This window comes from Patagioenas fasciata, chromosome 4 (assembly GCF_037038585.1).
Source record: "Patagioenas fasciata isolate bPatFas1 chromosome 4, bPatFas1.hap1, whole genome shotgun sequence".
Lineage (NCBI taxonomy): Eukaryota > Metazoa > Chordata > Aves > Columbiformes > Columbidae > Patagioenas > Patagioenas fasciata.
In genome coordinates this window covers 32,256,357-32,283,810 of record NC_092523.1, presented here as the reverse complement: position 1 = coordinate 32,283,810, position 27,454 = coordinate 32,256,357, and the positions used below count along the sequence as shown (strand labels likewise).

At 37.7% G+C, this 27,454-nt stretch overlaps 1 protein-coding gene across 4 annotated transcripts in view; it reads left to right on the top strand.

The window, feature by feature from the left end:
- The window catches only part of MTMR7 (myotubularin related protein 7), a 51,648-nt gene that overhangs the window by 8,026 nt on the left and 16,168 nt on the right, over positions 1-27,454 (top strand). For 2 of the 4 annotated variants that reach the window (XM_071807543.1, XM_065837760.2), the window contains exons 2-7: positions 10,560-10,682; positions 11,758-11,920; positions 15,670-15,827; positions 17,406-17,534; positions 21,278-21,412; positions 26,489-26,621. In XM_071807543.1, coding sequence (XP_071663644.1) covers positions 10,560-10,682; positions 11,758-11,920; positions 15,670-15,827; positions 17,406-17,534; positions 21,278-21,412; positions 26,489-26,621 — 841 coding nt within the window. Of the gene's footprint in view, positions 1-10,559; positions 10,683-11,757; positions 11,921-14,101; positions 14,270-15,669; positions 15,828-17,405; positions 17,535-21,277; positions 21,413-26,488; positions 26,622-27,454 lie in introns of those variants that run through there. The other 2 variants (XM_065837762.2, XM_071807544.1) reach the window with 2 other exon arrangements.

Genomic DNA, 27,454 nt, shown 5'->3' with positions numbered 1-27,454 from the left:
GTGTATAGTTTAAGAAGAGCCTCCGTGGACATAGTCAAAGGAATTTCCAGCATCTCATTACACTAGATTCACAGTCTCCATTCATCATTTGTTCTTCATGTGCATAAGCTTCTAACTTAGTTATCTAAATAAGTTACTGAAATTTAGATGGTATTAATACTTTCTTCATTTTATTATAATAATTAACTTCATTTGTTCACCACTCTTAGTTACTTTTTCTCACTTCTGTAATGTGAATCATATTTCTCATATTACTGTATTAGTATACATTCTCTTGAATGTCTAGTGAAGAAACAGAAGATCGCTTTTGGTCTACTTCATTGATCTCTCTGTTCTTAATCTTTGGTCAACCCATTGGAAGTGTCATGTGAAAAAGGTAAAGCTGTTAAAACACGTCATGTATTCATCATCTCAAAACTCTGTGTCTGTGGGGTAGTAAGAATCTGTAGGATAGCTGACCATGTACATAATAGCTAATTCAGTGTTTACTGCTTATATCTAATCTACAGTGAGCCCAGGAACAGACTGACCTTTGTGACGTGAATGACTTACCAAGTGAGCACAGGAGCTGTTTTACTAGAACAGACCAGCAGTCCTTTTAATTTTGTAACTGAAATACCTGAATCAGAATACTGTGTAAAAGGAAGTGAGGGAAATCATGATCCATCTGGGAAGATGCTTCCAAATGTATGTGCTCAAGCCTGAACACTGATGGAGCCAGTGGTCCTAATACAAAGGTCTTTTGAGGCAATTAAATAATTCTTCTGGCTTGAAAAGACTCAGAATCTAGCACTTTGTCTTCTATCTTTTTGGTTCTATTTTTACTTGGTTTTCTTTATTTTACATGCCTCTTAACTTTGGAGCCATTCTATTCTGGATGCTTTTTCATTTTGGAAGCTTGATTTACACACGTATGTCTATTTCCAGTAGACACTTTATTTCAGTATTGGCTGTAGTGTTGTTTTGTTTTGTTTTAATCAAGTCTTTCTCTAAATACCTTGCTTTTCCCACTTCATGTCAGTGAGAAGGCACTTTCTCCCCTGTGAGATCCATATAATTCTTTGTATTAATTAGAAAGGTAGTTTGTCCTTAGATTTCTAGTTTTGTGTCTATTTCTTTTAGATTTAGATTTCTCTGTTAAATCGATAATAATATAAATATTTTTCTAACCCTGGAATTGGCAGACCTCCTTTGGATTTTCTATGCCAGACATTAATATTTTCAATAACGTGACCCTCAATAGAGAGGGAGCTGGATAAAGTAATAAGCTCTAAAAAGCATAGATAGCCACATACTTTAATTTACTGTCTTGCTACCTGTGTCTAAACCAGTAACTCTCAAACTTATTGCACTTTAAAAATGGTACTGAAAATCATGAAGGCAGCATATCTGTAGGGTACTCTTGATTCCTGTTTATGCATAGTAGGACACTGAGGCCGGAGGAGAAGATTTGAGAACTTTGGCTCTGGAGTGGTGAGGGCTGGAATCTTTATGGACTGGAGTGGGTGGCGATTTGATCTATCAGTGTCTGTGAGTGAAATGAGTGATATATTTGCAACAAAGCACTCACACTGGCATTTCCTGCTGTGCAGGTGTACTCCGCTGACAAAGCCAGATCCCTACCATGAAAAAAGGGAGCCCTAAAAACCCATGTTTAATGCACATCTTTTGTGGCCTGCACAGCTCAAATGGGTTGGTCCTGCTGCTCTGAAATAGAGCACTGAACAGGGCATGATTTAGAACACACAAAGGAGCAGCCTGTATCAAATCAAGGAATGTAAATGTACATTTCTTTTCAGTGTTCCTTGGCTGCATGCAGAATTCTTTCTCCCTACTCCAGTTTACTGCTGTGAACAATATAATAATTTTCTGTACATTTTTTCAGAACTAAATCTAAACTGTTCTGGTAAATGTAGTAGTATTTGCTGATTTGAGGAAGCTCTCTTTTTTTTTTTTTTGTAAATTAAAGTTCTTTGATATGGCTTTTAATAGAACATACAGAAAATGTAGGAAATTCCTCGGTTGCTCTCTTTTCTAGATAATGACCTCTAGTACAATCTGAAAGAGGAAACATTATGGAGAGCTTTGTGTTGCAATGTTGACACCATACTGCTATGCAATATACACTTGTAATAAGTTACTGTTCACTGCATCCATTACACAACTTCTACTCAGCTGTAACTAATAATATGGTACTGACTTGCCACTTTTTATAAATCTGAGTAGCCAGCAGGGTTTTTTTTAATCCAAATTGTTCAGTAATTAGTTCACTGTCTTACTAACAAGTCATTCCTTATCATTTTTTTCAGCTCTTTTCCAGTATTCCAGTTTCACTTTGGTCCTTTTGTAAATTAGGCTCAATTAGAATTTTCTTGAATATTTTCCCTTATCCTGTCAGGTTTTTTACAATGCATAGCTTAAGGTGTCCACTTATATGTAATAATTTTTGTATTTTTGGCTTTTGTTGATTATTTTGACATATGCAGCCATCTGACTCCACCTTACAGATGGATTGTGCATTACTTTACTGTACTTGGGAAATCTTTTCAGAGATGAAAATATAAAAAGTTACAAGGATCAACTACAGTTTTCATGTTTCTCATGAAATAGAATAGAAACCACATTAAATGGGAGCATCAACTGGCAATTTGGTTTTCCTTTATTCTTATTCCAAGATTATGTAAAAAGATCACTTATTATATTTTGTTTCATGAATACAGCACTATAGTATCTTTGTGTGAAAGCAAAAATGTAATAGCACTTGGTCTTTCGCATGTTGTATTTTTTCACTCCAAGGAATTACACTAAACACAGGGATAGCTGGGGTCAACCAGGGTGAAGAAAGCTCAAATATTCCATTTGGCCTCAAACCATACCAGCTGTGCTCCTTTTTTCTCATTAGGCTCAGGCTTTTGGCTTGCAGAAGCTCTTCCCTTAGGTTTTGCATGCCTGCAGTGCTGAAGCCGGTCAGAGCCCTGTCACGCCTTCCCAGGATTCAGTTTCTTTTTGGCTTTACTCGCATGTGTAACATCACAAGGTGAGTAGAGAAGGTGGCTGAAATTCCTGGACAATATAGGAGCCCAGGGGAAGATGGAGACCTGGACGGACGAGAAGAAGCCTTTCTAGGACTACATGTGTGCCAGTAACCTAATGGGCCCTCCCTGTTCCTTGGCTTTGGGTCACAGACTGTTGTGAAAGTAGAACTCTTGAAGAATCATAAAAACTCCTTGGTGCAGTCAAATGTCAAAGTACTTGATCAGCTTTTATCTGGCACTTGCTCTAACAGGCTTTTGTTGTACAGCAATGCATTTTAACTGTTTGAACAACAGGGAAGCTCCTGAGGATGTGATCTGAGCTCAGATGTTCCTTGCTTACCTTTAATTAGAAGCTTAGTCAAGGCTGGGAGGGTTTTCTGGCCTTTTCTTTCTTCTTCTTTCTCTCTCTCTTTTTTTTTTTTTTTGGTATGTGTATGGTAACGAATTAGAGAAATTTGTAACTGTTCCTCTTAAAGGAGCTGGGAGCACTTGCTGATAGAGGGAAGCAGAGCTATTTTGTTCTTGGCTTCCGGATAGGATTTTTGCCTTGTGTTCTCCTTCCGGATGCACAGTGATTATTGTAACGTGCAGCTTGGCAATTACCATGGCAGAACTGGGCAGTTAAAGTCACTTTTACTTCAGGTTTAGCTAATAGAAGGGAAGCAAACATGAAGACCAAAGACCAGTGTAGTGAGAATAAAACACTCTGAGATGGTTTTTAATACCTTTTTTTTTTTTTTTTTTTAAATCCCACAGTAGAGACCATTTTGTGCCAAATAACATCTCTCTATTGTAGGCGAGTGGTGTTGTGTCATGAAGCAAAGAGATGTGGAGAGGCTTGGGACTGAGGCTCCAAGGCATAGTTTTTTCCAGTGTTACCAATCTGCTGCACAGCTTTGCTTTTCTCTTGTTTCCTTACTCGATTCTGAGTTCACAGTCTAATCTGATATTGTATCTGAAGGAGCTTTCCCATGTGCAGTTATAAAGAGCATGAAAAAGTAGCAGTGAATTCTGCATTTTTTGTGATGCTGCTGTGGGTTTGGAGATACTGATACATCTTAAAGAAGTGAGAATGAAGGTAGCATATTCAATAAGCACTTGAAAAGAGTCCATGTAGTTAGAGCTTATTCAAGAAGTAATCTATACTAAGAGTGAAAACAAATCAGAGTACATGGATATTTTTAGGAATAATGTTTTGGCACACCAACTTTTCTGAAGACTTCCAGGGTCCTGTCTTTACCATTCTTTCTTTGGTGGGAGTCCCATTGAAACTGGTGGGAGTTGTGCCTGAATAAACCTTTGGCCCATTTTTTTCCCTAATATGACATCTTTTTCTTGAATGACCTCTTGGCCACCTTGTTCATAAGTAATTTGTCATGTCTATTCTCTGAGTAAAAAGTGCTTTCCATCTGTTCTTAATCTGCATTCCCTTTAACTTCTATTTTTGCCTTCTCTTTTCTGTCATCTGTGTTGCATTGAAAATAGATTTTCTGGCCAACTTTATTTATCTCCATGTAAGGGGTTGGAATCATTGAAATAAATCTCTTGGCAGTCTTTTCTTTAAGCCTAGACAACCACAGTCATCAGAAAAAAAAATGATGGAGGCAACAGCTTCAAATAAATGATTGAAGTTTTTTCTTAGATGCCACTCTCCAGACTGGCTTGGCTGATGGTTTCTTTTTCACTCCTGAGGCCTTCTAGCTCTCAGTTCTACAGGTTGGTTTTGCTCTTTTCTTTCTTTACCTGGCATTTTCTGAACTGGTCTCTCCCAACAGCTGTTTATTTTAGGCAAAGCATGTGTGTATGCTTTTTCCTGATGTGTGTCACTGCATACCTAATTTTTTAGGTTCTCAAATAAAGTCTACAGTAGTTTTGATGAAAAAAATGGAGCACTTTTTGGAGAAACACAAGGAGACGAATTACTACAGTGACTTTTTATGATATTTAATTTCATTTTTCTCAGCAGGCTGTTGCTTTTGAGATAGAAAAACTCAGCTTCTTCCAAAACACTATTGCAATGTATGTTCCTCTCTTGTAGAAATAAACATATTCCCATTCCCTCCAGGCCATTTAAAGACACTGTTTGACTTGGCTTTCTTTTCCTGATCGAGAGGGTGGAGAAGAAGAAGGAAGGGTCCTGCTTTGAATCCTTTGGTCAGCAGAATGAAATCTAAGACTGATTTTATTTTTTTTTAATTATTATTTTTTATTTTCTCTTTTTCCTGTCCATGGGTGAAATATACTGATTTTTTCCAGAAAGTTTGAGTATCTGAAAACTAGGCAGAAGAAACATAGATGAAGCTCAGATGAAAACCACATAAATCTATGTAGGTGGTTGTGCAGAGAGTTTTTAGAACAAGCTTGTGAGAGTTAAGAGATCCTTATTGCTCCTGAAGGCACTTCATGCCACTTACTATAAATCAGAACTGTGGATTTGAATCCAAGTAGAGTTTAGATGTAAGCAGTTCCCTTTCCCTTTGGAAATTACACTAGATATGAGAAAGTCGTTCATGAGGCAAGTTGTTAGTAAACCTGCTTTATTTTCCTCATAGTCAAATCACAGATTGACATATATCACATGAGAATTAGGCAAGGTTAATCAATCAATCGTGCTAATTTCATTGAGCCAAATTTTGAGGTTCTCTTTATTTTTAATTGACTCTTACTGTACTTTTTAAAGCCAGGAAAAATAACAGCTTGCTAAAAATTCTGTCTGTTATATCATCTCACAAGCAGTACTTTTCCTTTGTTGAGCATGGAAGGAGAACTCATTCTGAGTTGTACTTATCCACACTGAAAAACTAAGAGACTCTTGCTAGAACGCAGAAAACATATGATATTTTGGATGTTGTGCTGTGTCACAAAAAATTCTGTCAGTATGAAAAATTCAATATTCTCAAGTAAATAGAAATTGCCAAGAGCTCCGCTTAACCAGAAACAGACAGTTGGACGGACCCAATATATTTGTGTTTCTGTACAAATATTGAAAGCCTGGAAAAAAAAGTAAAATCTAGAGTTACTGGTTATAAAAGAAAAGGTTGATGTAATAGAGACATTAAAAATCTAGTGGAAGAAAACTAATCAACGTGACAAGCTAATATCAGTGACAAATTACATGGGAAAGATTGAGAAAGTAATGCCTGTCAAAGAGCAGATTTTTTGTTTTGAAGAAAATTTTGAGTTGAATCTCATAGATTAACTACATAAGAAAAACAAAGAGTACCTACATATTGAAATTACAAAACTAAATATGAAAAGTAGGACTGTAGCACCATGGGACTGCAGTACAGTATTAGGACTGTAGTACTAACTGTCCTACCTAAATGATGACATTGCTTGTGACAACCTAGACAAGATCAAACAGGCATGAAGGCAGAAAATGCAATAACAATGGGAAACAACTGAGATTGTGTAAATGGGCTGGGAGGTGATTCAGAGTAAAATTTTAGTTTTTGCAAATGATTGCTTATACAGAGGCTATTTGTTCCTCTTGGAAAAGAAAAAAAAAGTAATTCTAAATAGCTCTAGGACCCGGTTTTAAGCAGCAACAGAAAAAACTGGTTCAAAATAAAGCTAAAACCACTGTGTGACAGCAGCTAACATATTTAGATGGAGTATTCTTGAAATCAAATTTAAAAAAAGGGGGGAAAAAAGTCTCCCATGGCAATGTTTAACTTCAAAGAGGAAACTACATAAAAACGCAAAAACTGTTTAAAAATAAAGAGAGACAAATGTTATAATGTTTATAAGAGTCATGAAGATTGTTTAAATATGGGAGCTCACTGCAATTTGACTTCCAGAAAAAAGACTTTAAAGGACAAATAAAGTTTTGCATAGCTAAACAGCAGGATGAAGGAGTAAGAGGATGTCTCTTATTAAAAGTATTATTAGAAGTAAAAGGGCTTTCTTCAAGTTGAAGTTGTGCCTAAATGAAGAAAATAAAGCATGACCAAATTAAATGTATAAACAAAATAAGGCAGGCCAAAAGAGACTTTGAAGAAAAGCTTGGCAAAAACTGATAGTAAAGCCATTTCCAGGCTGTCTTTAGTAGGTAAAATCCTGACAGAAAATCTACAGGGCTAGTAAATGATCAAGGTAGGGAAAGTATTTAGGGCCATACCTATTCTGGCGTATTTCTCTGTCAAGAGCATATCAGAAGATTTGTCACCGATAAAAGCATTACTAGAAGAGATTTCAGAAGAAACTGGCAACAATAAACTGTAAAATTTTACCAGGGCCAGATTGTATCCATGCAGGTTAAAAGAACTAGAGTACAAAACTCTCAAGTCACTAACAATGGTGTGATGCTTAAAAGTTTCCTGGTCTGAAAAAAATGGAGGTGATAAATATGATACCTAATCTGACAAAATTAATAGGAGCTGCAAATACTCCCTAGGCCTCCTTCTAAATCACTAGATTTATGAATAAGTACAATAAAACTAGGAAGAACCAGCATAGCTTTCATAGAGGAATGCAGAATCTTTAAAAAATTATTCAAAAAATAACTGAACAAAGGGATGAGGTAGGTCTATTCAATAGAAGCTAGTCAGTTTTCCAAAACTTATTTAAGCATGTCCTTCATCAAAGGCTCTTAGAGAAATTGAAGTATCATAGGATAAGAGATACAGGCCTCTCAGTAGTAACAAGTTAAAAATTAAGAAGCAAATAGTAAGACTATATTGTCCATTTTGCACTGGTAGGAATTCATCACTAGAGATCCAACAGGTCTTTAAGAGCCTGTGGTGTTCAATTTAAAAATGTTTTGAAAGACAGAGGGAGGGGAGGAGAGGCCAGAGGTAGCGAAGTTCACTGATACATTATTCAGTTAAAGAAAGTGATAGATTGCTGTAGGTGTTTGCAGCAATACCTCATGATACTGATGGACTAAATTAATTACTGATAAATGTAAAATAATACACATGGATAGGTTTTATGTATGTAGACATGACTTTGAGTTTAAATTGGTATTTCTTAAAAAACAAACAAACAAAAAACCAACCAATCAACCAAAACAACAAACAAACAAACAAAACACTGTATTCAGCAGAGGACAAAAATGCAAGCAATGTTTGAAGAATTTTAAAAATCTAATAGAGAACAAAACAGCAAACATCATTGTTCTACTACACAAACCTATTGTACACCCAAATCTTGAATTCTGTTTGCACTTTTGTCCTCATCTCAAGAAGTAGACCTCTTGTAGGACCAGAAATGTGGAAGAGCTTGTCTGGAATAGCTTCCATAAAGGTCACAACTACATAAAGTTGGGCTCTCCAGCCTGGAAATTATAGGATGGAGGGAAGGATCTGTAACAGCATGCGTGGCACAAAGTAAATGAGGAACAACATTCCCTGTTTACAAAATTGTTCACCAAATGCATGGTGCACCTGCCAATGATGGCGGTTTCAAAGCAAGCAAGGGGATGTCTACTTTGCTGGTGTTTCCTGGTCTAAACTACCTCAGCTTGTAGGGTGTTATCTGGGGTGATGATTGCCTTGTGCACCACCAGAGCCTGTCCAGCAGAGTCCTCGTTGGCTGGACTGCAGTGTAGGTACCTTGCTTGTCCAGACAAATCTCACCTATTGTTGTTGTTATTTGTGGGTTCTTTTTAGAGTTCAGGACTGCATACATCTTTGGTTTGTATCATTCCTGCTCTTTTCTATCTTCTCTTTTGCTTACTACTGATTGCTTACTGGGTTAATGCTGTGTTTCTTCCATTCCTCCCCACCCCAATACATGACCTCTGAAGTAGATAGTCCTGGGAAAAGACTTTATCCATGCTTTCTAGCTCTTTTATTTTTGTTTAAAGCAGATTATATCTGGCCTTGAGGGAAAAGACTTGGTTTCACTAATCAGTTGCTTTTAAGCATTTTGCTACCAAACTGGCCTATTTTGATTTTAAGGATTTCTTTACTCCTGTTTTTAAAATAGTGCAATCTGTTTGGAATACACATTGTAAACATGTAATTCTTAGATGCTGGCATCATTCTTATTCTGGTGTGATTTCAGTGGAACTATTTCTGTAAAATTTTGAGAATACATGGCTACATCCCATCTCCGAGCATTTTTGGAAGTTTCTGTCACTGTAATCTGGAATCTCTTCGTTATTAAAAATCAAGTTGATTTTGCTCATCTTCTTACTCTTTTCTATTTGTATTTGTTGTGCCCAATTCTGATTTTCAGGAAATTGGTGCAAAATTACATTTATTTCAATGCAAAAGTGATAAAGTCTTCTTAAACTTTGTTCTTCCCCCACCACACCTTCCATTTTTTCAGACCAACACTTAAGTCAGCTTCTGTACTTCAGATACAAGACTAACTCGTTATGATTTTAATGGAGACATATCTCTTCAACAGTTATCAGCTTCAAGTCCTGAAAATGACTAGGTATATGAAAGAAATTGTAAGTCTTATGTATAGTGTTGAAGAGACGAGGTACAAACGATCAGCCAGTGTGGTGAAGATCTTTTTTGTAGCAGTGGGCAGGCTGCACAGATCTGTGCTGCTTGCGTGAAAAGCGTATGTTCTGGTGTAATTCCAACATTATAAAACCAGAAGAGATCTTTTGGATAATTTACTACAAGTTATATGATATTTGCCATCAACATTCCTTGATTTAACTTTGAAATAGGTAGGTTTTTTTTAGGAAAAGTGTCTAATTTTTGTTTAAAAATTTTTGCAGTGAGAAACCAACTAAATCCATGGTAACAATCTGTTGACTGTTTTAGGCAGGTTTTTATCCCATTTAATATCAAATCAGACAAATGCCTCTGACACATGTCATATACAAAATACTGATGGTGTGCAAGCCACAAGCTGGTTATCTGAGTTAATAACATGTTATGGTCTCGCTTCTTATCAGGAGTATCACAAAGAGAGAACATCCGTTTTGTGTCCAATGAGGCAGCGTAGCAAATGTGAAATCCTTGATTTCCATTGTAAAGTGACTGAAGGCAAAAATTTCTGGTGTGGCCACTGCTGTCAGCCCTAATATGACCGTAGGCACAAACACTGAAACATCTTTTTGAGGTAGCAATGGAGACTTGCCCAGGAGCCTGAGTGAGGCCCACTGAAAAAAGACACTCTACTACTTCCAGCTCCTGGTTATTGTTATGATTTTTTTTTTAATTTAGCTTCCTATGTATCACTGATAATTCTGGAATGGGTTGAATGGACAACATGCAGCTAGAGTTTAGCTGAAGGCCAGGCCTTGCCTTACATCACAGAGTTTTGGTAAGGTGAGATAAAATGGAAGAGATCAAGTGAGAAATTGTCTTTGGAAGTCTTTGCTAACAGATTTTTGGGTACAGAGGTACCACAAGAGGAGGGGAAAATGAACATTAAGGCAGATCTGGAAACAGGTCACATAATATAACTGTATTTTCTCTTCTGGTAGTAATTTCATATGGTACTGAAGAGAACTTACTTTGTAATGGAGGAGATGTGGATGTTAAGATCTCACTATGGCAGGCTGTGTCATAACCTAATTATTTCTTTTTTTCCCTCTGTCATTTATTTGTATAGGTGGAAAACGTTCGGTTACTTGATCGTTTATCTTCAAGAAAAGCTGCATTGGGAACCTTGTATTTAACAGCTACCCATGTCATATTTGTGGAGAATGTTTCTGAAACTCGTAAAGAAACTTGGGTATGTATTTTTATTTTTTCAGTTAGCTGTTAAGTGTGAGACACTTTATTGATGGCAATTTAAAAATAACTTGCAAAACAGTTTAAACATAGTAAATTAGTTTATATGGATGCTTTTATAACTTCAAAGCATGTGAAATTCCAATGTGGTAATGTTTGAAAATTTTCAATGGATTCTGGACATTGCTACACAGTAAGAGGAATAGAAGGACCTTCACCATATGAATATCAGATGTGACCGACCAAGGAACAGCTGCTGTAAACTACAGTGTTGCTCCTATCATCCAGGAAGAACTGAGGAGAAATGCTTTGAATGTGAATTAGTAGCATGACTCAGTCACCTCTTGCTGCTCTCTCTAACTGCTTGTTCTGGATCAGTGATTTTGTTGTTTTGGTTGGTGGGTTTTTTGTTGTCTGTTTTGTGGGTTTTTTGTTTGGTTTGTTGGTTGTTTTGTTTTTTTAATAACGTGGTATTTTGATGAACCTGTAACGAGTTGCCTGTATACATATAGGTGCAGATATAGTTCCAATGTCATATCATTTGAGAGTCTTTTATGTCGATTAATTACAAATCCTTTGTCCAGTTTTGTACTAATTATTAACTCCATCCTCTTTTGGTCCCACTATTCCTCTCTGGATTCTTCTTGTAAGATTTCATCTCATCTGATGCAGCAGATAAAACTACATCAGGACTACCATTCTGCTGATGAGGAGGGCCAACATTTTAGCCTTATTTAACTGGTGCTGGTTCACCTTTTCAGTGTATAGATAGATGGAAAAAGCCCATTTTTTTGACAACTGTTAGCTTACAGTAAAGCAAATGAACAGACAGCTTTGGATAGCGGAGCCAGGCTAATGACTGAGCAGCTGAAACAATACAGAAACACTTCTTTGTCTGCAGGTGATGTATCAGGCACTACTTGAGCCTGAGCTGAAGGTAGAAACAAAACTACAGGAGAATTTTCTCTAATAATAGTGGACACTACAATGCATGCCCTGATACGTAATTATAAATAATTATTTTTCTTCCTAAAGATTTGAATAATTTGACATAACCAATTTCAATTCTCTTGCAGGTTCTTCACAGCCAAATTTCCTCTATTGAGAAGCAGGCCACCACTGCCACTGGTTGCCCATTGCTGATCCGCTGCAAGAACTTCCAGGTCATCCAGCTGGTCATTCCTCAGGAACGAGACTGCCATGATGTTTACATATCTCTGATACGTTTGACACGACCAGGTACGAGATGGAAATAGGCACAAAAGTCAATTCTTGTCCTGAAGAGGGAGAATGTAATGGAAGAAATGTAGCTGTGTATCTTCACACTTTGCAGTTTAAGAAAAAAGGCTTTATTAGAGACGTGTCATGAGAGAAAATGTCCCTGAGCAGATGAGCTTATTAAAATGATCACTTATAGAGCAATGAAGAAATCACGTCATAACAAGTAGTTCATTCCACAAAGTATGTCATGAATTTTTGTTGAAAATTATGCTCTAGGCTATCATTGGCCATAAGATACCCTATAATTCTATGTGTAACTTGTTTACTTGATGACTTGTGTAAACATGAATTTAGGAAAATACTTTCAAGTCTCTAAATAAAGGGAATTTTTATGTTCCTACTGTAATGAAAAACTTGGGATATAATTAGTGATCATGTTGATGTCTGAATTTTCCCTTTTTGTGCTGTGCATAAATTTCTTAAAAATCAGTGAAAGCTTTTGCAGCAAATAGGTGATTTATTTCACTGGACTGCCTATGCCTATTATTAGCTAGGTTTTGAATGTGCACTTTTTGAATTTCTGAATTCAGATTAAATTCCTTTTTAAACTTTTTCTCTTTTCAATGAAAATCCAAATGTTGCAACAAAGTCCAACATCTGATTCTCTGCATTATAACTACTCTTGTAAGACCTAGCTGACAAGGCTTCTGGATTGTTTGTTTTAAATTATAACTGTAGAAATGCAACACCAACCTCTGTCCTTTACCATGACAGTATGCAAAGAAAACATTTACCACAGTCTGTACAGAAGTGATAACACTGTCTTTAATTTTTATCTTGCTAGGAGAACACCAATTTTATCTTATTGTGGGCTTTGTACTGTTAGGTTTACTATTGAACTTAATGACCTTAAGGGTCTTTTCCAACCTAAATGATTCTACGATTCTGCTCTATGATCTAGCATGTAGAGAGGTAAAAAAACTGCAGTCAGTGAGCACAGCTACTGAACTTTATAAAGTACCTTCTATAATTAGGATAGTAGAAGTAGTAGTAGTAATATACAACTGCAGTGGATATAACATGATATACTAGGTGATGCAAGATGAAAGTAATCAGAGAAATTTAAAAACAATGAAACAAATTCAGTCAGTGATTCTGCTGATGTAAATCTGGATTAATTCTATGAGCGACAGTTGCAAGTATGTGTTCATGCATGCTGGAAGGAATGTGTTTCTGTAATGGACTTTCCTCGGAGCCGAGAAGAGGTGTGTGTACTGCAGCACACTAGAACAGGACGCTTCAATACAGGCGTGCAGAGTGACCAAGGGCAGAATAGCTATGGACCCTGAATACAAGTCCAGTGGCAGACTGCAATGGACAAGAAGGTTCGGATGAAGAAGATGCAATAAGAGCAGCACAGAATCAGCTCTTTGCATAGTTCAGCTGCACAGTAGTTTTCCTTCTCCAGCAAAACATCTGGTCTTCCTGTGAGGCAGGATAAAATCTTGCTTACTTAAAATTAGAAGACTCCAATTGGAGATCGAGCCAAACACACCTTGACAGTGCTCTGCTGTGTCTTTTTGTCTGAGCGCAAAGCTGTATGTTCTTGAGGTAATACTCAACATTATAAGATCATCTTTACTCTATGAGGAGAAAATTTCACTCAGTCTCTGTTTTTCACTCTCTGCCATTCATTCTACCATAGCTGAACCTGAGTAGAACCTGTCTTTTGTACTGGCTTCATATATTCTATGTTATCTGATAGCCTAGTTACACTAAAGGAGCAAATTTATGTTTGATTTTATTCTTGTCAGCTGTTAATAGCATTTTAATAAGGTAAGCTGTCAGCTGAATTTGACCTTTTTGCTTAATTAACCCATTTTGTGAAACAAGCTGACCATAAGAGTTATTAGAGGTGTAATAATAGGATTACAGATGCTAATGGTAAAATAACTGTGAAAAAGTAGAGAAGGTCCTAGAAGTGCTAGAGAAGAGCTGATAACTGATCTTTAAGGAACTGACTATTAATACTTGAACATTTTTGTTACCACCTGTAGATATCACCATGTAATAATATTTGTTACATTGAGTCAGACTTCTGTCATAAATAACCCATATGTATTTTAATAGGTGGATTTTTAAAGGCTTCCCATGTGCCTGTGAACAGCAGTTGGAAAGTTCTTCTGTGAACAAAGCAGTAAAAACAAGAGCTCAGATTACTGCCAAAAACACTGTATTAAAATGAGCTCAGATTGGATTTATGGATTATGCTAAAACTTTATGTTAGCAGATGAGAAATAAACCCGACTGTCTTCCTAGTCTGTGCCATGACAGAAGTTTGAAATCAGAGAGTACAGAGTTTGAACTGTAAGACAATGTGCAAATCATTTTCTTTCTCCTCACTCATGACTTTGTTGACTTTCAGTATTTTCCTGACAAAGTTAACATGATTTTTTTTTTCTTAGATTCATACTTTTGTGTGTATATACAATCATTTTAATTGAAATTTTAAAAAGCTAAATATAATCTAAATTACACCTTTAAAAGGCATAAACAAAATACAAAAGACTTCCTATTGAAAAAGGTAGAAGCCTTATTGTTATTAATATTGTAGTTGTTTTTGTTGTTGTTATTTTTATATCTAAAAATTCCTTACTCTAGTGTTTTAATACTCTGCTTATTAGGTATAGATTATTAGAAAAGAAAGTGTAGTGTTTTCATTTACTGATCTTCTTAAAATTATATTGTGAAGCACCGGTATCAGTGAGGAACTATGAAATCAGGGAGGACTCAACTTACAGTTTACTTCAGTTCTGAAGTTAAAGCTTTCTGTTGGTCAGGATGAAACATACCCCTGTGACATAATATTGTAGTATCTTAAGTAGCAATGAGAACGTTGATTTCAAGCTAAATGCTAAGTAGTGTTATCAGTGACAGTTGGCATTTAATGGTAATGGTGTCTGGCTGCTATTGGTCACCAGGATTAAGGCATTCATTTGCATAAATATAGATATACTCCTAAAAAAAGTTAAAAACTGCAGCACCAACAAAGTTTATTATATGGTCCTTGACCAAGGTTGGTAGGTAGCATAGTCACTTAAATGAGTTCATGATGAAATTATTGATATAACATATGCTATTTTTACACTATTACAACACCTGTATCACGAATGTCTTTGCTAATAAATGAAAGACAGAATTTTGCAGTCTACAAAACTAAAAATTCATTTAATCTATTGGAAACTTCCCGATCTAGGGACAAAGTCTTCTGAGTTAGTTCATTTTTGGAAGATTGTGCTATATAGTTCATTGTTCAGAACTTTTGTCTTTGTCACAGGACAGATGTTACATTAATAAAGGGACTTCTAAGCTATCTCTGGCCAGCAAATTCTTTTGCAGAAAAAGTGCTTATTCTGGCACTGACTTTTGTTTTCTTTGGATGAAAGCATATTATCACTGTCTTTGTGCTGAGGGAGGCCTTTACAATCCAGTGGAGAAGAGGTCTAGCAAAACAGTATACTTTAAATAGCATTATTAGTAAGGCACAAATATTGCAACACATACAAGCAACAAAACAGCACAGTACTTTTAAAATATACTTGAAAGTAGTTATAAGCCAGGATATGCATTTTGTCTAGCAAAGCATACTATTTTAAAAGAGAAACTACAAAAAGGGCAATAACAAATTTTGGTTTTGAAGTGTGATTTCACTATGAGAAATCTGAAGTGTTTTACTATTTTTGTTTGTTTGCTTTCTTTCTATTCAGTTAAATACGAAGAGCTGTATTGTTTCTCATTCAATCCAAAATTAGATAAAGAAGAACGAGAACAAGGCTGGAAGCTTGTGGACCTCAATGAAGAATATAATCGGATGGGTATTCCAAACAACTACTGGCAGATTAGTGATGTAAACAGAGACTACGGAGTGAGTCGTAGTGATTTTTCTGTTACAGAGGGTGTAAAGTGAATCAACCAAAGTGCTTAATGCTGAGTCTCTTTGTGCTCAGTGCTGTACATATATGTAGTAAGGTGCAGTTCTTCCATGCTTTCACATAAAAAGGCACGTAAAAGGGATGTATCTTTGTCTTATGCATGTGGAAATTAAGCACAGCAAACTTGTATGCAGTAAATTTTAAAAATTAGAGCTTAGCTGCCTCAGTAGAAGCTTAAATCATACTTAATGTTATGTCTGAATGAGCGTTTTCCTGACATGTAGGGTTATATAAAATTACTATACATTCATTTAAATTAAACAAACAAACAAACAAACAAACAACACTTGAAACAGTGAACTTGGCAATACTTTTTCCTCACTAGCCATCAAAGCCTCTGTGATTGACATTAGTGTTTTTCCTCTGTGATTGACTGTTAGTATATTTCACAGTCATCTGACAGGTCATGTCTCTTCTTAGCTGCCTGCTGTCCTGCCTAGTTGTCTTGTACAACTGAAGTCCCTAGAATGTTAATTAATTGTGAGAAATAATAACCAAAGTATTTCTGAAGGAAGTTTTTCCATTGGCTCTGTTGCTGGAGCACATCCATGTTAAGGAAGGCCTGTGAAGTTCTCAGAGAACACTGAATGTGCTGTCAGGGTTTGTTTTCTTTTTGTTAAAACAAGCAGAGAATATGTTTGACCTCTTTTAAGATACAGCATAGGAAAAATGGCATCATGAATAAAACCCAGTTCACCACAGAAGCATCTGTAACCACAAGCCCTTCCTTTTCTTTCTCCCTCATTATGTATCTCTGGCTCTCTCTGAACCTTATTTCTTCCTGGGCATCCTAATGCCTTTAGACATCTCAGAATGTCCCAGAGGGATATTTGGTCTCCTTTTGACCCCAGCCAGAATGCTACAGGCAGTATCAGGAAAAGAAAGTTAGACCACGACCCCATTTGTGTCCCACTTGTCTTCAGAGGAAATTCTGGGCTTTTTTTCAGGCTCATTGGTTTCCTTTCAGAAGTGGTGGGCATTGCCAGGGCTGCTTGCCTTCTGGTATCCTCATTTCATACAGATTTAATTTCTTTTCTCCAAGTCCCTATTTTTGTCTTTTATTATTATTATGAGTTTTGCTGAAAAAATTAGCTCTACAGTCCCCTGCCATTATAACAGAGGTGTGTTTGGGAACATGACCCACTCCCATCCTTCCAAATTCTGTTACAGAGGAAACCACAGCTGTAAATACAGCCTTGCTGTACATAATGATGAATCTTTTCTGGTATGAAAGTATGTTCTGCCTGTCCGTTCTCAATGAGGCATGAATTAACATTTGGAAATATAGCCCTTCAACCCTTCTGCTTTAGTTTTGTCACCTGTAAATTAGAATTAATACTTTCCAGCTTCAAAAGACTATTTTAAGAAATGTTAGTGATGTGAGTGATGTGTATTCAATAGAGATGGAATATTGCCTAAGGTTAGAGTTTGTTGGTGTTTCCTTTTTGCTGTAGAGATGGATAATGTTGCTTGTATTTTGTACACCAAATAAGCAGAGTTTCCTTTCACAGGTCTGTGACTCTTACCCTACGGAAGTGTATGTACCAAAGTCTGCGACTGCACACATCATAGTGGGAAGCTCTAAATTTCGCAGCCGAAGGCGTTTCCCAGCACTTTCCTACTACTGCAAGGATAACAATGTAAATGTGAATTTCTAACTTTGGAGTGTTTGATCATTTTGGCCTTGCTTTCATAATTCTCCTAGTAAGCTTTCACAAGAAGAAATCAGTGACTATTTTTTTCTTTTTTTTAAAAGAAAAGATGTTAAGAGTAGTCTGGTTAGTGTGGTTTGTACAATACGAGCACACACCATGATTATGTTTAGTTCGTTGATAGGCATTTAATACAGTCGTTTAAATGCAGCTTTATCATCCATCTAACACACAGAAATGTTATCTCTGTATCACAAGGAAGTGGAGCAGGACAAGAGGTCCTGAAACACAGGTGGCAGAAGAGTGAAGGCCAGTAGCATGCAGCTTAGCAGGTGACTGGGAGGAGAAGAGAGCAATTTAGCATCTGGTAGCCACAGCCTGAGAGAAAGTGAAGGAGGAGGAAAAACTATACATACAACAATTACAAAATCAGGAGTAGCCTATGAAGAAGAGATCTGTGAATAGACCCAAGAGGGACAGATGAAAGAGCTACCAGATTTTTGCTGAACAGTGCATCGTATCTTGGTCGAAGAGACTCTCCTTGTCTATAAGAGCGAGTAGTGTCACCTTCTCCTCTCCATGACAGATATTCTCAGGGCAGAGTGAGGAACTGCCTCACTTGGCTGTAACTGTTTGGAAAAAAACCCTGTATCTAGACTATGTGAATTTCTCTTTCTGGCAGCTGAGAGGAAGACCCTTGGATTGAAGGATCCCACAGACTGGCTGATTTTACATTTGTGTCCCATCCCCCTAAGGACTGGCTTAGCTCAGGTGTCATCATCAGTTAGGAAAATGGTGTCCCCTTTGTACTCACAAAAGATCAGTGTGTCTAGTATCTCCTGTTTCAGTCCCATACTGGCAACTGCATTGAGAGGGCTTCCCTTGTGCTGGGGGGTGGCCAGGACTTCCCAAGAGTCAGAGCCAGTGTGGGATTAGAGGGTGTCCGTAGAATTTGCCACGCAGCATGGGAGGTATTTCATCCAGTGTCACAAAGCAGGAATCGTAAACTACAGTCCCCATGGAAGACTTATCTTTACAGTGGCCCAAATCATAGGTATAAGCTTCAGAAGGAAGGAATGAGACATTATTTTGACTCTTTCTTTACCTCTTATTTAATCCAAATTCTGCATCTATAAAGATCCATGAATTTGACAACAAAACAGGATAGGATTGTTTACATAGGAAATACAGCCCCTGCATAAACTGCATATTATCTTTGAAAATTTTGACCATAATGAAATATTGAAGTTAATCACTTTCCATAGTGAACTATGTCGAAACATAGATATCTAGGACTCAAAACACTTGAACATTTTCAAATTTCAGTGAAAGAAGAGGTCTCAAGGATCAGGTAGATTCCAATATCAAGTGATCCAGTTTGGATTAGTTTCACAGCTTCAGCCTAAGTCTTTTCCCTGTTGTGCTTGGTTAAGGCTCTGACTACCAGCATTTGAAGTATTGTATTTACCCCTGGCTCCTTCATGGTTTGAATGGCTTGAAAAGAGATTGGAAATTTTGGTGGAAATACCTCCTTGTGAGTTTGGAGGTTGGCATGAGTTGCCAGTTAAAGTAATGGGGCAGGATTGGGGTAAGGTTTGTGACAGTGGACATCGAACAGTGATGGTAACAGCAGGTTGGGAAGAGGTTTGCCACATGCAGGGGTGACGGGTGCCACTCATTCAATCTTTCGTACCCAAATTTCCCATAGCTCTTCAGTAATGACAAATTCAACGATGATGTGACATCTGAATCTGCATCTTACAGGATCTGTGTGAATATGATAATTTTAACTGCTTGAGAGAGTCTAGCACAGGGCAACAAAGATGATTAAGGGAGTGGAGCATCTCCCTTATGAGGAAAGGCTGAGGGAGCTGGGTCTCTTTAGCTTGGAAAAGAAGAGACTGAGGGGTGACCTCATTAACGTTTATAGATATGTAAAGGGTGAGTGTCACAAGGATGGAGCCAGGCTCTTCTCGGTGACAACCAGTGATAAGACAAGGGGCAAAGGTTTCAAACTGGAACACAGGAGGTTCCACTTAAATATGGGAAGAAACCTTTTCACAGTGAGGGTGCCAGAGCACTGGAACAGGCTGCCTAGAGAGGTTGTGGGGTCTCCTTCTCTGGAGACATTCAAAACCTACCTGGACGCCTTCCTGTTTGACCTCATCTAGGTGTTCCTGCTCCAGTGGGTAATTTGGACTAGGTGATCTTTCGAGGTCCCTTCCAATCCCTAACATTCTGTGATGATAAGTTCAGACCCTGGAACTATCTGGTGAACAGGTGCAATAGCAAAGCATGACCATATCTCTAGCCTTGTTTTTAAACATAGCCCAGGAAATTTCATAGACATATGTGCTCATCCTAAGCAATTGGCCTGGGTCAGCAAGAGGTGATCTGTTTACGGATATCACGGGTAACGATTCCCATATCTAATGGTCGCTAGCTCATCTTTTCTTCCCAGTTTGCATTACTGGCAGTGCAGATGTTTCTTAGTCTGTGGCTAAACATGATCTTAAACCCAAACCTAACTTGACAGACAAGCAATTCTCTCATACCGGTGATGACATAATGTAATGAGCTCCAACCCATACTTTCCTGAATCCTAACCTTCATCTGCAACCCTAAGTTGATTTCTATGTGTATGGTGCCTTGTGTATGGTGCACTATGGATGAGAGAGGAATGTCCTCCTGTTAAAATGACAGGTTGTGGACATGTTCATATGCACCTTTTGCATCATGCAAAGGAGAAATAAGCATATTATAAATCACTGGAATGTGTGGTGATCAGCAAGCAAGACTAATAATCTGCTTGCTTTCACGCAGTTCGGGGTTTCTGTATCAAAGATCCATGTTTTACTGACTAACTACTGATAGTTCAAAGACTTGACTCAAAATGAGCATGTCCCTTCTCTCAGTCATAAATAGTCTGGAGGGCAGTTTGCATGTCTTCAGCAGACAGATTCTCTTCATGCTTTTGTCCAGTGCTTAGAAAGTGCATGTATTAGACCCTTGCCCTCTGCAAATCTAGCTGCCCTCTGCCTGGCAGAAATAACCTCCCTGCTCACTTATTTCACACATTGTTCCTTCTTTCCCAGTTTCATCAGGAGGTCTGATCCTGATGGGTCTGTGGAGAAACTCTCTTGCCTTCTTCAACAGCACTGATTGATAACTGTACCCAGGAGTCAGGCTGCCTGACCCACTTCCCGTGCAGTAAGGTCTTTCTCCAGAGGCAGCTCTAAAAACAGACCACCACCAGTGATCTAGCTTCATGGTGTGCATTTTTGTTTCCTGGACTCATTGTGCCTCAGGCTGTTTAGTAAAGCATGTATTGGTGCAAGTTGGATGTCATCAGTATCATAGCTGGTGAGCCCGAGTGACAGTGCAAAATGGCCCATTTTTTATGTTATGTCAGTGTTGTGATTGTAATGTTGTACCTGTCACATCCTCTATAGACCACCTTTGAGAATTTATTCCACATTAGGGAAATATTATATTTAAAATAGCTTTAAAACTTAGATTCAAGACTAGACTTTGGCCAATAGGGTTGTATTGTTTTAATATTTCGTTGACATCTAAAAAATATTGTGTTTATTAGTATGTAATTCATTTTACTATTCTGCCCTTCCCATGTAACTGTACACCTGAGGAAACATCTAATGAGCTGCTTATGGGTGTGAAATAATTCTGCTTAATGACTATGTTGGGTTTTTTGTTTGTCTGTTTTTCTGCAGGCCTCAATATGTAGAAGCAGCCAGCCTTTATCTGGCTTTAGTGCACGATGCCTCGAGGATGAGCAGATGCTTCAGGCCATTAGAAAAGCAAACCCAGGAAGTGATTTCATATACGTTGTTGACACTCGACCCAAAGTAAGTACATTAAATTTCTTGCATGTAGCAAGACTGAATCTCTGCTGAATAAATTAGAGAAGATGCACGGCCCAAGTGACTGATTATAATTCCAACATTAGTTGCACCTGTGCAACTCCACAGGTAAATCAGGATTTATCAGAGGAATCTTAACTAGGAACCTTGCCCACATTTTTATCTCTTAAGCATTTTTTTTTACACTGCTTTTTTTTTTTGTTCTTAACAAAATGTTAAGATGCAGAAAAATAAATAACTTGGAATAGTAACTGTTTCCATACAAAGAGGAGCTATCAGTAACTATGTTACTGATGAGGCTAGTGAAAAATAATTCCCATTATAAAACTGTATTTACAGTTTTTTGTAATGTTGCAAACTTCTGCCAGCTTATAGTAAAATTTTTCATGCAAATTTCTCTTGCAAGTGGGAAAATTTCAACAACCTATGCATGACGCTAAGGAAATACCATTTACTCAGGTTACAAGAATTGAGGAGACCTGCTTTGAATATCTGCAGCAATTCTGCGTGTTTGAAAGAGAATCTGAAGTGCGGTAAAGGGTGATCTCAGACACCATATCTCTATAATTGGCTAAAATCTGGCCAAGATAAAACCTTAAGAACAATTACGCTGTGCAGAAACACAGAAATTCAGTAATGATCTAGAAGAGAATGAAAGCTAATAAAAATTCTGTCCAAATGTGGCATGCTAGCAAACAGCTCAAGGTGATGAGGACCAGACAGGCTTCAGTGCCTGGAGGTGGGAGCAGGGATATGTTCTTTCTTACACTATCAGTAGCTTCTCTGCTGAAGTTACCAAAGCATCTGAAGAAAAGGAAACCAAAGGGGCAAATCTCCACAAAACCTCTAGCAGACCTGTAGCAGGAGAAAAGAAAAAATGAAAGCAAAGGCTTACGGAAAAGGAACAAGGAAGCTGTTTCAGAATCCTGAGATCAGGAGACAGACCCTGCAAGGGCAAGGTGGCTAAAGCTGAGAAATGTGAGGAATGGAGAGAGGAAGGGCAAACCTGGCATATCTGGAGCAGAAATGAGGAACCTGACTGTTTGGTGGTTGACTGAAGATCTGGGGGCTGGTGGGAAAGTGCTGAGAGCTCAGAGCTCTAAAGGGAGGCAGTAGCCGGGAAATCAGGGCCTAGGGATGTGCCATTGCACTTTGTAATTTGGTGGCTACTTTGACCTTCAGTTCCCTCCTTTTTATTGGGAAGACAAAGATGGCCCCACTTTACTTGTGGTCCTGAAGAAAATGGATTGTGATGAGCACTAGGAAAGGATCTGTACAACTGTGTTCAGTGCGGGCTTTGGGTAGGAAGTGCAGATCTGGCTGCCCAAATAATGCTTGTTTAACAGCTTTCTGCATGTGATAATATTTATACCCTGGCATTTCCTGGCTGATGATATTGGTACTCTTCTCTAAATAAGGAGGCTGCTCATTGATGGGATATATTACTAAACACTTACTGACTTGGCTGTTAATGGTGTTTTGCAAGGTAATAACAGGAAGGTCCCTGTAAACTTTTCTGGTAAATTACTTTGGCAAGACACCTCCTGTGTGCAGTGAAAAAACCCTGTACTTTAAATGGAGAAAGTGAAATTGATTCTCTCAGTCATGAATTAAGGCATATTTCCAGCAACATTGGCTTCTTCAGGAGCCAGTCAGCAGATGAAAACTGTTTGTTTTCATTGAACTGCTCTGGAAACCAAAAAAAAAAAAGAGTTTTGATGTAAAGAAATTTTTACGCACAGATTCTTACTTATCTCTACCTGTGCTGTAAGAACAGACTGATTGCCGAAACCTCCTGTGATCTCAGGTGCCAAATACAGCCTTGTTACTGCTAATAAAAATACAGCTGTTCAAAATACAGCCAAATACAGCTGTTACAGTTAATCTTGCAGTTCCTAAGGCATGTATAAGTCTAGAATACATAGGAAGTGACAGGTATCAGTCCAAGCTGTTCCTGGCGTTCCTCAGGAAACCTTTAATAAATGCAAAGTAAGTTATCCAGTCTGGTGCAGGGTTTCCCATTGCTCTAGGAAGCTAAAAAACTACCTGTTTCTTTTCTCACCAGAACTGGTTCCTTGCAAAGATGATGAATATTGGTGGGCCAGTCAATTCAGAATTCCCAAGTGCTTTTCATATGCTGTCCCTCACTGTGCTTGATAATCTTCAAAACAAAAGCTTTGCCTGTGGAAGAAAGTTTTATTTCCATTTCATTTAAATATACCAGGATGACCGTATGCAGAGCTTTACTTAGGTTACTGTCTTTCTTCATTTTCTCATCCTTCTATGTGTTTACAGAAGAAGCTAATATAAACTTACTGCTTATAAGTAAAACAAATTAGTTCTATAATTCTTAATAACAGGAGTGGACCCGGTTATTCTCCACATTAAAGGAGATGCCAGCAAATCTGGCAAGTGAGGTCTGTTCCCTTTAGAGATTGTCTCTGCACATTCGCTGAGATTAAGCAAGGACAGGCACAATTTAGAGAGCTTTGCAACAACTACTTTAAGAGCAACAGATGGAATTCTGGTAGGTGATGTGGAAAACTTGTTAGTAAATATTGTGGCACTGCAAATTTTGGCAACTGACAATATTTAAAATAAATGAGTGTCAGAAAGCCTTGCAAATTTAACCTTATGTTTATTTGCTTTTAAAGAGGGCTTTTTCAGACTGTCTTAATGAAGGATTTCTGTGATAAAATTGCTCTGTGGGAGAGGCAGTTAATAGCATTTATTGTACTAAGGATTAGGTCGTTTAGGGGCTAGATGTTTTTCATATAGGTTTTCAGGGGGTTTGTGGTGGCTTAGACTCATGTGTACAGATCTTTTTTCCTGAACCTTTATGCTATTGCAGAGAGAGACTGCTTCATTTTGTTTGTATCAGAACACTGATGTCTACTTCAAAAGAGAAAGATTAGGATTCAGCAGATAATTTATATCTTTCTAGCAAGTCACACTGAGGACTCTGTCCTTAAAGGACATGCTGTTCACAGGCTGTATCTTTTTTTATTGTTCATTGATAGTCAAAATACCAGCAGACTGCTAGTTGATAGACTTTCTTTCTGCTTTCCTGAATTGCATTTTACAAATTAAAAGAAGTTTTACTTAAGACTTTAAATGAAAAATGCTGGGTTTTTTTTTGTTTCAGTTCCTATCTTAGACTATAGTTCCTTCTGTTTTATCACGAAATTAATGCAATGTTTCAGTTCTTAATGGTGTTCCATGAATTTAACTATGTATTTCTATTGCCAGGTTCTCATGGGAATGGCTGTACTAGAAAGTGTGAAGATGGGAAAAAATCCCCTATCTTCACATATTAAATTGGTCAGGATAAAATAGTTGAAAAGCAGTCTCACCTGCCTGTTTGCTTGTGTATCTAAATAAGATTATAATGGCATAAAGAGCTTGTAGTCTTTAGCTGTTCCCTTTGAAAGTTTAGAGGTCAAATTTGGTCCATATTTTGACATATGACATAAAAAAGCTAGACTTGTTCATCTTAGCTGAAGACAAGTTGGCAACGGACAATCGGTCCTACTCAATTGCATGCGCTCAGCTCCAAATTAAAATTGAATATTTGGAGTATGTGCGTTTGGGGTGGAAGACATTGGGAGAGGACACATTGTGTATATCCTGTGATACCATTAGCTGAGCACTGAAGTGTATTATTGTGAGTTTCAGAAGTGACCACAGAAGCAGCAAATCAATATTACTGCCTGCAACACTGGGAAATAAATTGGAAACCGAGTTATCTGCATAGCCTCTTTTCCCCTAGGCAATGCCTAAGAGACACTTTAATTTTTCGTGAACATTGGCTCTCACTGCAATGGAGAGGAGTAATTTTTTGTCCAGCTGCTATCTCATAAGGTCTCTCCAAAAGCTTTATTAGGGCCCTCCAATCTGGATGTGCAATACCCGTAGTTATTTAATTCTAGAATCTTTCCTGAGCAGAAGCTGTTAGTTGGGCTTGGAAGTGTGGAGGTTCGGCTATGTGGGCTGCTTCGTTACTCCTGGAGCCTTCATATTTCTTGGGAAGTCCAAAGGCACCCCAGCCTTAGAGCATCCATTTCATAGAAGAGCAGAGACTTCATGCAAAAAGACAATTCTGTCTATTGGACAGTGAGAGTTTGCTATAGGAAATTTAAAAGGAAAAAAAAAAAAGGTAGTAAAGTAAAACTACTTAATTCATTTCCATCAGCTCTTGTTTTCAGCTCAGAGATCAACATTTGGCATAAGGGGTTTGGAAGATATTTTTCTTTTCCCCCAAGAATCTCAAAAGGGGGGAAAATTTGAAAAAAACCCTTGATTTTATGCTTGGGAAAACTGAACTAAAGAAACATTTAGTGACTTTTCCCATGCCAGGAAGCAAGTAACAGATTCAAAGACAAAACTCCAGTTTCCAGCTGAATGTATTTTCTGCTGAAGCACAGCGAAATGTTTAAGAGTGCTGCATTGCAGATGAAAATATTTGTGGTAATTTTGTCAATTCAAATATTTTGTGGTCTCACACAACTAGAGCCAAGATGCTATAAACTTATGAAAAACTACTCCAACTCCCTCTTCATTATTCCAAACTTCAAAGAAGTAAGCTGTATAAATTTTTGGATGATTTGAGCAGTAAAACACAGTAATTTGGGCAACATTACAGTGTCCATAAGCTGTGAAACAGTGGCACGGCAGATATGACACTGCCACCTCCTGGGTGTGTTCTGCAAGTAAACATAATGCTGACTCAAACCAAAATCAGAATAACCTTTTAAAAACAAATTAAAACCTTTACCCTCTCGCAGAGAAACCCTACATAGGCTGTGTTTGTTTGTGTCTAACCACACTAATGAAGTTAACACTCAAAGTGTGTGAAATAGAGGTCAGTCTCAGCAGCCCAGCACCCTGCAATAGGCTGTAAACAGATCCCCGATTCCTAATCCATTGTGTTGACACTGTGCCCAATGCTTCCTATTTATCCCTGACTCAAATAATTCTGATTTACTGCAGGATACTGTGAGCTTTGTTTTGAAAATAATCTGTTTGCTACTGAATTTAATCCAATTTTCCCTAATTTTTCAGCTCAATGCTATGGCAAACAGAGCAGCAGGGAAGGGATATGAAAATGAAGACAATTATTCCAACATCAAGTTCCAATTCATAGGCATTGAGAACATCCATGTCATGAGAAATAGTCTGCAGAAAATGCTTGAAGGTAATATGTTTCTTTCTTGAAAACTAAAGGAAAGATTTCATCCTCTGTTACACAAATCAGGATAATTGCTCTGAAAGCAGCAGCAGTGAAAATGGGTATGAAAAGAGGTCTCTGCCTGTTGCAGCTGTGTGTAGCTGCCTGCTGGCTAATGGGACTTGTGCAATGGAGTGTCATCCCAACTAGTGGTGATTTCGTGGTCATACAAACATCTTGGTTCATGGATGAAAGCCAGACATCATTTACTTTAATGACAAAATTCATTTGACTTCAATACACCTTACTTCTGCTACATCTCCTTTTGCAGTTTAGACTTTGATGGTATAATGAAAAAAAAAAAATATATTTTTTAAAGCTCAGAATACCTATGGTTTGGTGTTTTTTTTTAATATGTGGTCAATAAGCTAGTCATTTTAGACTCTGAATTTTAATAGCAACTTACGCCCTGTCACACCAGGTTTATTTATGAAACTCACAGTCAATGGGAATAACCATTCAGAACCTTCATAATCTCATGCAAATTAATAATAATTGTTTTATAACTAGTTATCAGTGTCTAAACGACCACATCTGTACTGCCATTTAATATTTGGATTAGATTACTTTCTAGAGACCTTCTGGGAAATGGGTAAGAATAAATAAGCCATCCTTGACCCTCAAGGGCTTGTTTATTTTTAACAAGCAAATACTAAATAGTGCTCACTCCATTCCACAGAATCTCAGAATTTACTTCATGTATATCACCAACACTTTCTGTCACCTCCTGCATGAGCTTGCTCTAGCTGTTCTTGACTTGATGTGCTGCCCATGCTCTTTTATTCTTCAACTGTTTCCCA